General features: G+C 62.4%; 2 protein-coding genes across 5 annotated transcripts; one reads left to right on the forward strand and one right to left on the reverse strand.

Annotated features, from left to right (window-relative positions):
* Nucleotides 1–498: 498 nt before the first annotated feature.
* Nucleotides 499–5860, forward strand: ABHD17A (abhydrolase domain containing 17A, depalmitoylase). Its single transcript, XM_026019239.2, has 4 exons — nt 499–971; nt 2416–2610; nt 5110–5289; nt 5387–5860. Exons 1-4 carry the CDS (start codon nt 640–642, stop codon nt 5610–5612), a joined length of 933 nt encoding a protein of 310 aa, XP_025875024.1. The 5' UTR covers nt 499–639; the 3' UTR covers nt 5613–5860.
* Nucleotides 5861–5973: 113 nt separating this feature from the next.
* On the reverse strand, nt 5974–9693 carry LOC140593989 (uncharacterized). Of its 4 annotated transcripts, none has more exons than XM_072721928.1 (3): nt 9592–9693; nt 8697–8845; nt 5974–7722 (listed from the first exon to the last, which is right to left on the reverse strand). In XM_072721928.1, exon 3 carries the CDS (start codon nt 7087–7089, stop codon nt 5974–5976), a length of 1116 nt encoding a protein of 371 aa, XP_072578029.1. In that variant the 5' UTR covers nt 7090–7722; nt 8697–8845; nt 9592–9693. The 4 variants fall into 4 exon arrangements, with proteins under 4 accessions (XP_072578029.1, XP_072578028.1, XP_072578031.1 ...); XM_072721927.1 differs by having other exon boundaries at nt 9512–9693; XM_072721930.1 differs by lacking the exon at nt 9592–9693 and having other exon boundaries at nt 5974–7199; nt 7336–7722; nt 8697–9165.
* Nucleotides 9694–11102: the final 1409 nt, after the last annotated feature.

The following is an 11102-nucleotide window of genomic DNA, read 5'->3' on the forward strand; positions in this document are numbered from 1 at the left end:
GGGGTGGCAGATGAATCCTAGACAGATGGCATGGAGATGGGCTGGGGGGAGAGTCTGGGCCAGCCGTGTGGACAGGGGCCTGGGGAGGGTGACAGGGTATGTGTGGGCACAGAGCAGGGAGCTGTGTGGGGGATTGCTGGTGTGAGCCAGGGGTCTCATCGCCCAGCACAGCCTGCAGGCCGAGGCTGGGCTGACAGGTGGCAGACGTGGCAAGAGTTGGTGACCGCACGCCGAGGGAGGGTGCAGCAGGTGCTGGTCTGGTAGCTTTGGGTCCACCCACAGAGGGACCCATCCTGTGGATGACAAACTGGGCCCACAGGTCCATGGTGTGGAGGGGGAGCAGTTCGGGCAAGAGTGGATTGGGCCGTGACGAGGGCCAAGAGGCCTCCCCGTGGAACCCCGAGGGAACCCCACCTCTCGCTCTTCCCCTGCAGGGTTTCCCTCTGCACGACATGGAGATGCAAGGCTGCGAGGCTCCCAAGGGCTCGGCTTGGACCACGATGGGGCTGGGCTGCGGCCTCCTAAGGGGGCTCCTGTCTGGGGCGGTGGCTGGGGGTTGCCCTCCCCCCTGCCCGCGTCTCAGAGCACCCCCACCCCTCCCCTGCCAAGCGAGGCCCACCCTGGGGCCCGGCGCCCGCCATGAACGGCCTGTCAGTGAGCGAGCTCTGCTGCCTTTTCTGCTGCCCACCCTGCCCCGGCCGCATTGCTGCCAAGCTCGCCTTCCTGCCGCCGGAGCCTACCTACTCGCTGGTGCCGGAGCCCGAGCCGGGGCCTGGTGGAGCTGGGGCCGCCCCTTCGGGGACCCTGCGGGCCTCTGCTGGCACCCCCGGGCGCTGGAAGCTGCACCTGATGGAGCGTGCTGATTTCCAGTACAGCCAGCGTGAGCTGGACACCATCGAGGTCTTCCTGACCAAGAGCAGCCGGGGCAACCGCATCTCCTGCATGTACGTGCGCTGTGTGCCCGGCGCCAGGTGAGCCCACGGAACCGGGGCGGGATCCAGACGTGCGTGGAGGGGTAAACGGACCTAGTCAGGGTGGGGGGTGCCCAGTACGGGACATGCTCCATGCTCAGGCCTTTCGTTTCCTGCCAGAGGCAGCTCCCAGATGGCCAGGGCCCGGGTGAAGGCCCATCTGGCGGTGCAGGCACCCTGGGGGTTCTTGCCAAAGAGGGTGGCTGATGAGATTCTCCAAGAGCAGGCCCCACTCCACCCATGGCCCCATGGGACCGCCCCGGGCCCCTCATGCCGGTGCCCTTCCAGGCGCAGCCCTGTCACACGGATGAGTACTGAGGCTCAGGGAGGCCGTTCGCAGTGGCCCTGTCACCCCTGCCTGCTGAGGAGCGGCCTGCTTCAGGGTCTCCACACTCACCTGCCCTGGAAAGGGCTTCTGGGTGCTGGGTGCTCAGTGAGGCCTCGCCATTCGCTTTGGGGCCAGGGCACCTGAGGCCTGGCAGGTGGCTCGGGCCAAGTCTGACTCCTCATTAACAGGGTGTCCTTGGGGCTCTCCCTTGAGCACCAGAGCAGGAAAGAGGTGGGGCCTTCTAGGTGTTTCTGCCTTTAGACCAGGCAGGGTTCTGACTCCACATCTGAGTTCAAAGGGCAAGTTTTTGCCTTTTAGCCAGGCTGGGGCCCAGGGGTGCTGGAGGAAGAAGCCACTTGGAGTCCATTGGCCAGGATCCAGCCTGTCGGTGTGAACTGGGGGTGGGTCCTGATCTGCCAGCAGCCTTGCAGGGCAGAAACGAGTGCTGGGGTTGGGGTCTGTAGGAGTGGGAAGAGACGCTGCGAACAGGGATTGGTCTTATTGTGGGGCAAGGGTGGGTGCCGGCTATCAAGAGGAGAAGCCGCTGTCTCATTCTCTGGAAGGTTCCAAGCAGCGGGCATACGTGTGCCATCCTTGAGCTCTCAGAGTCCCTCTAAAAGGAGTGATTCCAGAGGACAGCCACGGCCCAGAGGGAACGAACGTGGCAGTCACTGTGCTTGCTGAGCTCACACTGTGGGTCCACCCTGCGCTGAGACCCTGCCCAGTGGTCCCAGGGTTCCCTTCCTCTCACAGAGGGGACATCTAAGGCTCTGCTGCTGTCCCCTGCCCAAGACCTCACAGCCAGGAGAGAGTCTCCCTCGTTAATATTCTTGTCTGTAGGGATCCCTGGGTGGCGCAGCGGTTTGGCGCCTGCCTTTGGCCCAGGGCGCGATCCTGGAGACCCGGGATCGAATCCCACATCAGGCTCCCGGTGCATGGAGCCTGCTTCTCCCTCTGCCTGTGTCTCTGCCTCTCTCTCTCTCTCTCTGTGACTATCATAAAAAAAAAAAAAAAAAAAAAAAAAAAAAAAAAAATTCTTGTCTGTGGTGGTTGGGAGCCTGGGGGGTGTCCTATCCCCATGCTTTCTGACCTGGCCTCCCTCCGTCCCTGCCCCAGGTACACGGTTCTCTTCTCCCACGGCAACGCGGTGGACCTGGGCCAGATGAGCAGCTTCTACATTGGCCTGGGCACGCGCATCAACTGCAACATCTTCTCCTACGACTACTCTGGCTACGGCGTCAGCTCTGGCAAGCCCTCTGAGAAGAACCTCTATGCTGACATCGATGCTGCCTGGCAGGCGCTGCGCACCAGGTGGGCTTTATGTTGGGGTGGGGGTGACCAGCCTCCCTGGGCAAGGGGGAAGCCCAGGCTATGTCTGGGTGGGGCGGGCACCTCTCCCCTCCTGGGAACCCCTTGCCTGCCAGGGCTGTGGATGGGCCGGGGCTGTCCCTAGGGGAGTAGAGGTTCTGTCTGGAGGTGGGTGGTTGGAGGATGCGGACTGTGTAAAAAGACTCTGAGAGTCTTGGTAGCGAGGGAGCATTTGGTGTGCACGGTAGAGTGGGGCTGCTTCGTCATAGTCTCAGAGCTGGCCTGCGAGGCATGAGTGGCCACTCACTGTGGTCTCCTCTTGAGGTAGGGCTCCTTTGGGCCCTGGAGGGTTCTGGAAGGTTCTAGAGGGCTCTGTCAGGAAGCTTGGTGTCTAGCACAGCCTTGGGGGCCAGTAGGAGGCTAGGAGCAGAGGCTAGGTCCTCTTTGGGTTAGGGTCCCCAGGACATACCTGTGTGCTTGCCATAGGGCCACCAGGGTCTGGGCCCGCCTCCCTCCCTGGAGCCCCCATCATGCTCCTCATCCAGTTCCTGGGCAGCCCCCTCCCCACCTTATTCCTTATTCACTGAAGCGCACTAACTTGGCGTCTGAGCCCAGAGAATCCTCTGGAAGGAGGCCACCCTGACTCTGACCCTCCTAGAGGTAGTGGGGCCCTGCCCACTGCCTCCTTGGGGCTGCCCCATCTCAGCCCTGCCTGGCTGACCTGCCCCACCCGTGCCTATAGGGACCAAAGTCAGCTTGCCCTGGGGAGGTGGGGACCCTGGTTGCCGAAGTGATGCACCAGGCAGTCCCTGCTGTAGGCCCCAGGAGTGGGGTCCCCTGGCACCACCCTGGCACTGGGGACCCATCCTGGGCGGCACGGTGCAGGTACGTGCTGCTCTTGGCTTCCTCAGCCCTTCCTTTTTATTTTTTAAAAGATTTTATTTATTTATTCATGAGAAGCAGAGAGACAGAAAGGCAGAGACACAGGCAGAGGAAGAAGCAGGCTCCATGCAGGGAGCCCAATGGGGGACTCGATCCCAATCCCGGGACTCCAGGATCACGCCCTGGGCTGAAGGCAGTGCTAAACTGCTGAGCCCCCTGGGCATCCCTAGCCCTTCCTGCTGTTCCTGCTGGCTGGGGGTGGCTGGCAGACTGGCACCCCACTCTAGGGTAAGGGGTCTGAGCTCTGTCCACCCAACCATCTGTCCTGCTGCCCACGCTGTGTTCCAGAGACCTGATCCCTTAGGGAAGATCAGTGGGAGGGCAGGAGGCAGGAGGCTTGGGCCCAAGTGGTGACCAGGGGCTGGGGAGGTCTGGGGAAGGATTGCCATGTGGTACCTATTGTGTTTTTCCAGTCGGAGATGTCCAGGTGTTAGGGCTGGACTGGTGCTCGGTGCCGTGGTGGCTGCCCTGGTCCAGGGAGCAGGCTGAGGAGTGGCCAGGGTGGTAGACCAAGGCCAGGTGGTGTCCCTGAAGCCCCAGGCCAGGCAGTTGTTAATCTGGAGTGCTGCCAGGACAGAGACAGGTGTGGGTGGCCCCTCGGTAGACAGGGAGGTGGAATCTTGCCGCCTGGGTAGGCTGCACAGGTGAGATGCAGGAGGGTGTCCTCTTGGCGTATCAGGGTCCAGGTTTGTGGGAGGAGAATCATGGAGGCCTCTTCCGTGGGGAAGGTGGCTAGTGGGTCCCCATGCAGATGGGATTGGGTGCTTGGAGGCTGTGAAGCTGGCTTGGGGCTGGATCAACTGTGCTGGGGGTAGGGTGGGGTGCTAGGGGAGGTGTGGGGGGACGTAGAGGGTGAGGGAAAGGGCTAGGGCCTGGATGTGGGAGTTGGTGTCGAGGAGGCAGCTTAGGACATGGCCACCATGTAGAGAAGGTGCCCAAGAAGGAGGTGGCGTCCACCATGCAGGAGCCCGCATTCCTGCTCACCTGTGTTGTACTAAGCGCTTACCTGGGCACGCCAGACACCGAGGGGCTGCAAACTGGCTGATGAGATCGGGGACACAGCTACTGTGGTTTCCCATGGCCAAGCGGTTGGGTGAGGGACACCGGGAGGAAGACAAGCCCCCTGTGTGTGGTATCAGGAGCTGGGTGTGTCCCTGGTCAAGTGTGTGTAGGGGGACGGGTTGGGGGGGGAGAGGGGGAGGCCTCAGGGCCTGCCCTGCCCCCCAGAAGCCTGAGCATGGTCTTGGGGCCCTCAGCAGGGCCATTGCATGTGTGATCCACATTGGTACTGTTGGTGAAACAGGGTTAGGGCCAGGTGGGGCTGCAGCTGGTGCAGCTGTCTGCACATCTGCCCAGGCCCTGCCTCCCTACTGAGCCGACTTGTGAGTTGTTGGGGGACAGGGGTGGGGAGTAGGGAGGATTGTCTCTGGGCTCCACCCTGCTGCCTGGAGACAGTGCAGGGATGGTGGGGGACTGCCCTAGGAGGGCAGGGGTAGGAGGGGTGTGTGCGCAGCTTGCCATGGCTGCTGCTGGCTGTGGCTGATCCTGCTCCACTGCCAGGTACGGCATCAGCCCGGACAGCATCGTCCTGTATGGGCAGAGCATCGGCACGGTGCCCACCGTGGACCTGGCCTCTCGCTATGAGTGCGCTGCCGTGGTGCTGCACTCTCCGCTCACCTCAGGCATGCGCGTTGCCTTCCCTGACACCAAGAAGACCTACTGCTTCGATGCTTTCCCCAAGTGAGAGAGGGGTGCATGGGGGCGGGGCGGGAGGTCAGGGGCGGGGCTTCAGCAGGGCGGGGCGCTGCTCTGAGCCTTGCCGTGCCCTGCCCTACAGCATCGAGAAGGTGTCCAAGATCACGTCACCGGTGCTCATCATCCACGGCACGGAGGACGAAGTCATCGACTTCTCCCACGGGCTGGCGCTCTATGAGCGCTGCCCCAAGGCCGTGGAGCCGCTGTGGGTGGAGGGCGCCGGGCACAACGACATCGAGCTCTACAGCCAGTACTTGGAGCGCCTGCGCCGCTTCATCTCCCAGGAGCTGCCCAGCCAGCGCGCCTAGCCTAGCCCTGAGCCGTGCCGGGACTTCAGCAATAAGGCGGCGCCTGGACCTCGCCCCCGCCCCGCCCCGGGGCTGCATGTGAACCCCCGGGCACCCCAGTCCTCCGAGGCAGCTGGAGGGTAGGGGGTCGGGACCTGCCCCAGCCCAGGGGCCGTGGACGATGTACAGGCGCGGAGCTATGCTCTCCTTTCCTTTTGGAAGCAAAAAGAAGGAAAAACGTGAAAACGAATTAAAGGTTTAAAATTTTAGGGTTCCTCTCCCTTTTGTGGCTCATGCACACTCTCCCAGGGCACAGTGAGTTGGATGAAGAGGCTGGGCTTCACCCTCAAACTCCCAGGACCCTTTGGCAGAAACGAAGAGGTCAAGTCACTGTCCCTGTGGCAGAGGGGATGGGGTCAGGGCCCCATTCGGAGTACACCTCGAGACTACTGGTCGTGTGGGTGGTGATGGAGCGGTAGGCAGCATTCAGACCCAGGACCCTCGCCTGCCTGGTGCCACGTGCGTCCTGGGAGGGTGGTGGGCTCCCTCTGCTCTGGGGTGGCCAGGGCCCCTTCCCCTCCCGCGTGGTAGGCAAGGATGCTGAGGTCTGGGTGGCACAGCGCGAGCCGTGTGGTTGCCGGGCTGCCCTAGCTGCCCCTCCTGCCCCCCGCCTCCCGGCACACGAGCCAAGAGAGCCCACCCTGGACCAGACAGGTTCAGGGGCCCAGCGGGGCCTCCCCAGGAAAGGGTACTGGGGCTGGGATTCGGGGAGCGCCGTGGGGGTCACCTGACAGCGTGTCCTCCGGGGATGCCGTTGAAGACAGGGCTGAGCTGGTCTCCCTGGACTTCGCCCCAGCGCCCGGGGAGCCCTCTGCGCCGCTCCAGGGTGAGAAGTGGCCTGTCCTCCGCGGCGACTCTGCGTGTGTTGCGGCAGCAGGCGGTGGCCAGGCGGACACCCAGAGGGGCTGCTTCCACCCGCCCCGCCCCGCCCCAGGCTTCCTGGGGGCCGCGGCCCCCTTAAGAGGGGGCGGAGCTTCGTTCTGGGGGCGGGGCCGCCGCCGAGGGGGCGCGGCCAGGGCGGAAGCGGAAGTGGCGGGCTCCGCGCGCCGCGGCGGCTGAGGCGACCGACCCGACCCGGGAGGAGGTGGCGGCCGCGGCGGTAAGTGGCGGCGGCTCGGACCCCGCAGCCCGGCCCGCGTGCCCCTGCGCGCCTCGGCCTCCCGTGGGGCGGCGTGGCCGGGGCGTGCGGCCGCTCTCGGGCCCGGGGCGCCGCCTGCTCGCACGGGGCCTCGCCCGCCCCCTCCGAGCCCCACGGGCCGACCCGGCCATACGCGGCGCCCCGGGCCGAGTGGGGCCGAGAAGTGAACTCGCCGGAGAGGGCGCCGTGGGCCCCGCGCTCCTCTGCCCTCCCGCCACAGGGCCTTTGCACAGCTTGGCGTGGCGGCCGACGCGCACGGTGCCCTGCCCTGGTGTTTCCCGGCAGCTCTGCCTCCAGCATTTCTTCCCCGGAGGACGCCCCGCCCCTTGCCGCGGAGCGTGTCGTCTTGGCCCCTTCAGGCCCCAGGCCCCGAGGTCAAGCGCTCCGCAGGCGCATTACGTTGAAAACACCTGGTTTAGAATCGGAACAAACATGTTTTCAGACACACACAGCAAGACCTGCGCGTTGGGGGGTGTTGGGTGGACTCCTGGCATCCCCGCCAGCCCCACCCCAGGGCGCCCCTCACCGCCCCATGTGCGCGGGGACCTCTGGGGTGTGCCCACGACGGTGGCAGTGGCGCCTTCTCGCGCGCAGGTGCGGGCCCCGGGTCCTGATCGCCGGCCCGTCTCCTGTCGGTACGAAGTCAGGTTCTTTCCAGTGTTTCTGTAGCACGCGATGCCCCGCGGACGGTCCTCGCACGGGGACAGCCTTGTCCCCTCCACGCCCAAGGACACACAAGGAGGAATATTCCCGGACACGGAGTTCTTCAGTGCAGGGCTGCTAGGTCAAAGGGCCCTTTCCCCAGGCCCCTGGCACGGTCCTACCCACGAGCCCGCCCGGACGAGGAGGGGCCCATGTCCCCCAGCCCCGGCGCTTGACTTTGCAGACCCGGTAGGCGAGAAATGTACTTCATTGTAGCTTTGCTCGAGTTTCCTACAAGTGAAATCAAGCACATGAGTAGTTTTGTCGGATTTATCTCTACATCGGTTATTTTTGCCACTCGTGTAACCCTTTGGAGACGGGGCAAGTCTGTATTTGCTGTAAACACGCACAGGTTTAAAAGCCATTTGCCATTCGTATTCTTCAGCCGTTTTTCCATGGAGTTGTTGGGAGTTATCGTTTTCTAGGAGCGCTTGACATATGAAGGAAATTAGCCCAATTCCCGTTAAAGGCGTTTTCCCTCCTACCCCTGGATCTATAATTTGGTTTTTGACTTGGACTGTGTTTTTTTCCCTTTGGTCTCTAAGAAAGTCATATTATTTCTGCTAAGCGTTTACGATCATTATTAGTCACTATTAGTTTTTTTTTTTTTTTTTCACTTACAGCTTCTGCATTTTGTGTCACGCTCAGAAATATTTTCTCTATTTCAAGACTATAAAAACATTTGATGTATTTTTCTGGAAACGTAATGGTTTCTCTTTAAAATATATATTTAAAGTTTCGGTCTAAATCTGGAAAGTGCTTCTGGGAAGCAGTGCGGAGGGAACCCAAGCTGCTTTTCTTCCCAAATCGGTTGCCCCCCGACGACCCCATTTCCCTTTCCCTTTGCTGACGCGCTGCCTTTAGCACCTGCTGGGCTCCCGAGTGCGAGTGCGTGTGACCCCGTGTTGTCCCGGCCCGCCGGAAGTCCACTGCCTTCTTTCCTGACCCTGCCCAGACCCCATCTCCCCTCGTTAAAGTCGGGAATGTTGTCCCTCAGAACCCACAGCTGACGGGTCGCGTGTCATCCTAGTTCCACACGACACTGCGTGACACAGGATTCTGAAAGCTCCAGTACTTGTCCCTCCCCTGCCCCTGGGGGGGTCACCTGGGCTGGGGCTGCCGTGTCCATGGTGCCCACCCATTGCACGTAAGGGATAAACTAAGGCCGGCAGCTGCGGCCCGTGGGGCCCGGGTCTGGGGCTCACCTGCTTCCTGGGGGCTGCCTCCGGGGCTCACCCTCAGCCTCTGGGGTGGGGGTCGGGCCACGCGGGAGCCGTGAGGGGGGAAGCCAGTGGTACGTTCCAGGATGCGCCCCCCTTCCTCTCTGCTTGGTATGGCCCATGGGCCAGGCTGCCTGGGAGAAGGGCCAACTTTCGGTTCTCCATTTTGTGGATTTTCCACAACACATGTGTTCACACCCGCAGCAGCATTGTCCTGCTGCCCAGCAGGCGCCTCAGCACACGCAGCGGGCAGGGCACCCCCAGCTCCCGGACGCCTGACCTGGCTCAGCGGACACCAGGCCCCCAGGGCCCCGAAGCACCCGGAGACCCGGGGGGACACAGCCTGCGTGGGGGGGACACGTGCACCTGCCTCAGCCCCGCATGCCCCCCCTCCCCCCACGAGGGTCAGGTCTGGACCATGTGGACGCTGCTCCCCCCGGGGCCCGGGAGCCCACACTGGATGTCCCCAGGCTCCCCAGGCCCCCAGAGCCAGGCCGTCCACGCGCCTCTCCCTGCCCCTGACGACCCTGCTTCCCCCATCGCCCCGGCCCCCTGGGCTGGTGGGACCCACTCTGCGGTCTGTGCCCGTGTCCGCCTGAACTGCAGGGCCCCGGGGTTCCGGAGGGGCCAGACGTGAGACGGGGCCTCTGATGGGAGCCTCCCCCCGGGGGCCCTGGGCACCCTAATCCAAGGCCCGGGCGTTCCCCCAGGGCCAGGTACCAGGGTGCGGGACCGACCTGGGGGCTATGGGGCTTGGCAGGTGGGGGTGCCCGCCCAGCATCAGGATCCCCTCCCCTTACATCTCCGAGCTCCGGTCTCAAGCACAATCTCCATGATGACACGGACCCCAGGGCTTGCTGTCCCCATGGCCCCCACTTACAAGAGGGGTCCTGGGCTCCCATGGTGCTCACACCACCTCTGGACACGGCTGTGCCCTGCGGGACCGCGAGCTCTGTGCTGCCAGACCCCAGTGCCTGGCACCAGGCTGAACGCAGACCGAGCCACGTGAGTGCGCGCAGCAGTGCTGGTGAGGCCTGGGGGGTCGGGGCCTGGCTGCCGTTACTCCGCTCAGAGGGGCTGTGCCTGGGACTGACCCCCGGCCCACACCTCCCCACCCGTGAGAGGAGAGGGGTGGAAGGAAGGTCTTGCTCTCCCTCCGCAGGTCAGGTCAGGTGGCCACCAGGGGAGTGGGCCTGCCAGATGCTCTGCACCCCGGTTCTCCCACAGCCCCGACCTCCCACCCTAGTAACTGTCCTCGGGTGCCTTCCTTCTTCCCATTAGAAACAGTTGCCACAAGGGGCGCCCGAGTGGGTGGGTCCATGAGGCAATGGCCTTCGGCCAGGTCGTGACCCCACAGGGTCCTCAGATGGAACCCCAAGTGTCAGGCTCCCTGCTCGGCAGGCAATCAGCTGCTGCCTCTGCCTGGCTTTCCCCCTGCTTGTGCACAACCCCCCCCCCCCCCCCCAGTGCTTTCCTTGTCAAATAAATAAAAAAACAAAATCCTGCAACGATATACAGACATGCTTGATCCCCTTGGAGTATATTTGGGGTTCCTTCTTAGGAGTGGAATCGGTGGGTCACAAGGCACAACACTGACAGTTCGACAGGACAGGGGGGTTAAAAAAAAAACCTCTGAGGTGCCTCCAAAGCGAGCTAACACCTCAATGCAGCTCTCACGACTAAATAGGACCAACCCCTGTGCCCACTCTTCACGTTTGTTTTAAACATTTATTTATTTATTTATTTTTTAAGTAGGCTCCACACCCAGCACAGAGCCCAACGTGAGGCTCGATCTCATGACCCCAGGATCAGATCAAGTCCTGAGCTGAGATCAAGGATCAGACACTCCTCCCACTGAGCCACCCAGGCAGCCGCCTTCATGTTTGCTTTAAAATTTTTATCTTGCAGGTGCACAGCCGGCTCAGTCCAGGGAGCGTGCAACTCTTGATCTCGGGGTTGTGAGTGCGAGTCCCGCGTTGGGCACAGGGATTATTTAAAATTAACATTTTCATCTTGCAGTACTTTGGGGTTTACGGGAAAGAGTCCAGAGTCCAGCCACGTTTACTCACTGCCCTTCTGGTCAACTTCGTGTCAGAAGCAAAAAACGCCAGGTTCCTCGCGTGCATCCAGGTTAAGTGCACCCCAGCCCCTCATCCAATCACCTGGGCTCTTCCACGAATGTCCTTCTCTGTCCCAGCAGCCCGCGCACATGTCACCATTTTATCTCCTTAGTCTCTCAAAATCTAGGACACTTGTTCAGTTATTCCGTGTTTTTCATGACCTTGACAGTTTTGGGGAGTGGTCAGGTATCCTCTAAGATGTCCCCTACCCCGGCGGAGCTAGACAGGGGTTATGGGTGTTGGGGAAGAACGTGGAGTTGAGCTGAGTCTC

Source organism: Vulpes vulpes, chromosome 9 (assembly GCF_048418805.1).
Source record: "Vulpes vulpes isolate BD-2025 chromosome 9, VulVul3, whole genome shotgun sequence".
Taxonomy (NCBI): domain Eukaryota; kingdom Metazoa; phylum Chordata; class Mammalia; order Carnivora; family Canidae; genus Vulpes; species Vulpes vulpes.

What these genes read in the sequence shown, in the direction of transcription:
- ABHD17A (XM_026019239.2), top strand. Translation starts at nt 640, where the DNA reads ATGAACGGCCTGTCAGTGAGCGAGCTCTGCTGCCTTTTCTGCTGCCCA. An exon ending in CGCTGTGTGCCCGGCGCCAG is followed by an intron (nt 972 to 2,415) that starts GTGAGCCCACGG and finishes TCCCTGCCCCAG; the next exon opens with GTACACGGTTCTCTTCTCCC. An exon ending in TGGCAGGCGCTGCGCACCAG is followed by an intron (nt 2,611 to 5,109) that starts GTGGGCTTTATG and finishes CTCCACTGCCAG; the next exon opens with GTACGGCATCAGCCCGGACA.
- LOC140593989 (XM_072721928.1), bottom strand. Translation starts at nt 7,089, where the DNA reads ATGCTGGAGGCAGAGCTGCCGGGAAACACCAGGGCAGGGCACCGTGCG.